We start from the raw sequence: 4,132 nt of genomic DNA, 5'->3' as shown, positions 1-4,132 counted from the left end.
ATAATATTATTTTATTTTGTTAGGTTTTTTTAAAACTATTTATTTATTTCACTGGTTTAAATCACCAGGTCCGTTTGTTTTTTTGATGAGGAAGAGATCTCTGCAGACAGTTCAGCGGGTAAAAACCTCCTGAACAATGAACACTGAAGGATTTCTAACCAGGAGACGTTTCAGCTGGTTGCAGTCTGCAGTCCTCACCACTGGATGCCACTAAATCCCCCTAAATTTTACACACTGCTCCTTTACGTTTTTCAAAACTTCTAACACCCTTTAGACGACAGGGATCTCTGAACATCCTCGTCCTTCATGTAAATTTGACTTTTTTTGTCTCTCCTGCTCTGGCAACAGTAATCCTGGGATCCGGGAGCTTCCAGCAGAGCTCAGCCAACTGTCCAACCTGTGGCAGCTGGACACCGAAGACCTCAACATCACCAACGTCCCCCAGGAAGTAAGAAAAGAAGGTACTGTCCAACTGTCTTTTCAAAAGGAAACAGAAATGTGTAGAAATGCTTCGCCTGAAGTTATAATGACTTCCCAGACTGAATGTATTTTTGGAAAGAATTAGGACAGTGGATTTTGTCCTCACCACTTACATCATAAGCCAATTAGGAATTATTACAGAAAACCAAAAATGTTTAATATTCATACTGTGTGGGCACCAGACTGTTGGTTTGAGATAGACTTGAAAAACTGGAAACCAGTTCGGAGGAAAACCACCATTAACGGTTTAAAACTTCGGTTTTAATTTCGAGAATTTACTTAATTTAATTGAAATGGAAATGTTAAAGTGACACACCAGTGTGTAAAAATGCAACATAAATACAGCACTTCAATTAACGGTAAAAGTTGACCAAAATTGGATTTAAAGGCTGATGAAATAACAATAATTTGGAGTGGAAAAAAGGCAATAACGGTTACCCATCCCCCTGCAGATGTTTTTGTCAATGTCAGAATCAGTCAGTCAGTCAATCAATTTCAGATAAATCTGGACCTGAACGTCAAACTAACACTTAAAAAGATCTAAGTTGGAGTTAAGTATGTTTTGATTTATTAGTTTTTACCTCAAAAGTCAACCTGAGACTCTCAGCTACACAGAGACGCAAACTGGATTTTTTGTATGGAGGGTCCATGCAAAATGGCAACCAAAGGCGGGTAGTATTTCTTTTACTTATATTTGAAATATGTAGTGCAGTTATTTAAATTATTAGTATTAAAGGTATTATTTGCTTGGAATCTTGCAGGACTGTTGAGGATTTAAATGTAATTTGTTTTAGTTAGAGTTGAGTAATTTTGTAATTTGTCTTTCTCAGTGACTCATAAAAAAACATAAACTGTTATGTGGCTAAAATGTGTATGAAATGCAAGAGGGCTTTTAATTTGAAACTTTTGTTTTTTAATTTGTAACTTGCACTTTTAATCTGAAACAAAAGAGTGTTAGCATCAGGCGGATTCAGTCACCAACTCAGTCATGGCCTTTCAAAATATTTCATTTTGTTTTTTTCAAAACATACAAACATCGCAGTCACAAACTGACGTTACAAAAACACCCATTTACATTTGGAATAACTAAAAATTAAATTAACAGACAATAAAATAAATTTGTACATGACGATTCACATAAAAATGTAAAGTTAAGCACAACAGTACAATAATATAAAGGGTCTATAATTGATGAACAACACACTTTGATAATTAGAGTAGTTTGTAAATCTTCCTATCAGTTCAGAGGAATCTGCCAAACTGATCAGCCTCTACAAAATGGGACAATGTTTTTGGTTGTTGCCGTGGCGATACCTGTCTCGAGTTTCTTGGTAATTGATAAAGTCACTTCCAACATCCTGAAAACCTAATGTCGACGTCTCTGGTTCTTCAGGTCCTGCGTCTGTCCTGGCGTTCCTCCGAGCACACCTGAGAAAGGCGGAGCCTTATAGACTGCTGAAGATGCTTGTGATTGGTCCACCGAGACAGGGGAAGACGGCGCTTCTGGAGGCTCTGCAAACCGGCAGAGCGGCGCCTTTCACCCCAGCAGAGTGCAGCATCTCCACCTCCACCTGGGAGCTGGAGAAACCCAACGGAGGCAAAAACAGCGTGAGTTAGACGCAGTCAAGTCAATGTTATTTATAAAACCCATTATCACAAATCACAGTTTGCCTCAGAGAAAATACTGAAAGAAAATACTGTAGAAATGTAGCCAAATGTGCTTTACAAGGAAGAAATGACATGCACCAAGTGCTTCACATCAAAAGACATAGAAGACAAAAAACTAATAAACCTGCATGAAAAACAATAATGGTACAATAACACAACATATAAAGTAGTAATAGACACAAAAACCAACAAATGCAATCCATGACAGCATCTAACATTACAGGCAAACACTGCGCTCCATGCATGTGGCGATAACAGTCATATGTATGCATGACTGACACATTTATACTGTAAATTCAGCGCACACACACACACACACACACTACACGGTCCAGATTTCAGAGCATAAAAAGGAAGAGAAAACTGGTCATCTATTCCCGCATCTGGATTAGCTTTCTGTTTCCGCTCGTTCATCCATTCATGCAACTTTCATCACCATATCATTATTATTATTGATTATGAGCCAGGAGGAGTTTTTCCTCTCTGACAGCCAAGATGGATAAAAGATTCTCTCTCTGCGCTCGTCGGGTGCAGCTGTATCAGCAGGAGAGCTGCTGGCGCTCTGGCCAAGACCAGCTTCCCTCCCTTCAGCAGTATTTTTAGTTTGGATAGAGCATTTATAAAATGCAGTTGCTTAAATTTTCTTCATTTTTCTTAACTCTGTTTTTAAAGGGGTGCAGTTCATCATCAACTGTGCATTGGTTATGATGTTCCAAGGTTTTGGGGGTTGCTCTGCTAATTTTAAGGGAAAAGCAGTACATATATCTATATTTCTCTGTTTAAATACATGACTATGTGTCAATAGCGATGTTCAATCAAAAATAATGGCTCAGTCCAGAGCCAGTGTTTGGTTTCTTCGTTATGGGCTGCTGTAAAAACATGGTGTTCATGGTGATCTCCGTCGTCAAGGACATCCCTCACAAGTATTTAAACTTTTGGGCACTGGTTTGTTTTTTTTTTTAATGTGCAAAAAGGCAATTACAAACTTGGCAGGACATGTCCTGCAAATTTCAAAATCTAAATTATTTTTTAAAAGCCATGGAAAACAGTACAGAAAACTATATTTGTTTTTTGAACTCCATGTGCAATATTACTTTTTAGTTTTAAACATTATTATTAGACACTTTGTAGTTTATTTTCACTTATTTGATGCTCTGTTGTTGTATTCTTTTTGCTACTGTATTTTTGGAGCAATCTGGCACAAGAATTTCCTTCAGGATTAAAATTCTATTACCATAATAATTTCCGCAATTTTTCAGACCATTTCAAGTTCTTTTTCCTTCCTTTTTTTTTGTTTTACTTTTTTCTTTGTATTGGGCTAATTTTCAGGTAATTCCCTGAACTTTTTTTTTTACATCTTTCTTGGACATTTTTGGCTCGTTTCACCTTAATTTTCTCGCTGTCTTATCTTTTTGAAGGTAATCAAGTCAGTTTGCTCAGGTTTCAAAGGGTTAAATAAGTGCAGATAAAGTATGATTCATAACAGTTCCACAAAGTCCCTCACAAAATGAGTGGATTTTTGGGAGTTTTTTTTTTTCTTCTGCTGGGGTCTCAATTATACAATAATAGATGAAACACTGAACACCTCTTTTAAGAGACAGTGTTCCTGTTTCTCTGGATAATCCATGAAACACTTTGTCAGCACTTTTAGGTCAGATAGTAGCTCACAGGGAGTCTGTGGATTTGTCTTTTGGAAAGTTTTTATTCCTGACTCATCACTTCTTTAGAATTGACTTAGCGTCACTTTGTTCCACACAGAAGGACTCGGTGGCGTTTAACGTGTGGGACATCGGCGGTCAGGCGAGCATGTCCACAGTGAAGCAGTGTTTCTTCACTGATAAGGCGCTGTACGTGGTGATCTGGAACCTGGCTCTGGGAGAGGAGGCTGTGGCCAACCTGCAGACATGGCTGCTCAACATAGAGGTGAAGTTTATCTTTGTCACACACACACACACACACACACACACACACACACACACACACA

General features: G+C 38.0%; 1 protein-coding gene across 1 annotated transcript; it reads left to right on the top strand.

Annotated features, from left to right (window-relative positions):
- Positions 1-348: 348 nt before the first annotated feature.
- LOC121964546 (leucine-rich repeat serine/threonine-protein kinase 1-like) lies at positions 349-4,071 on the top strand (the record flags this gene model as incomplete). Its single annotated transcript, XM_042514751.1, has 3 exons — positions 349-461; positions 1,874-2,088; positions 3,907-4,071. Coding segments are annotated over 3 exons (493 nt in total), but the record flags the coding sequence as incomplete, so codon positions are not given.
- Positions 4,072-4,132: the final 61 nt, after the last annotated feature.

This window comes from Plectropomus leopardus, unplaced genomic scaffold, assembly GCF_008729295.1.
Source record: "Plectropomus leopardus isolate mb unplaced genomic scaffold, YSFRI_Pleo_2.0 unplaced_scaffold15931, whole genome shotgun sequence".
Taxonomy (NCBI): domain Eukaryota; kingdom Metazoa; phylum Chordata; class Actinopteri; order Perciformes; family Serranidae; genus Plectropomus; species Plectropomus leopardus.
The sequence above is the reverse complement of the archived record's forward strand: the minus strand, read 5'-3'. Positions and strand labels throughout refer to the sequence as shown.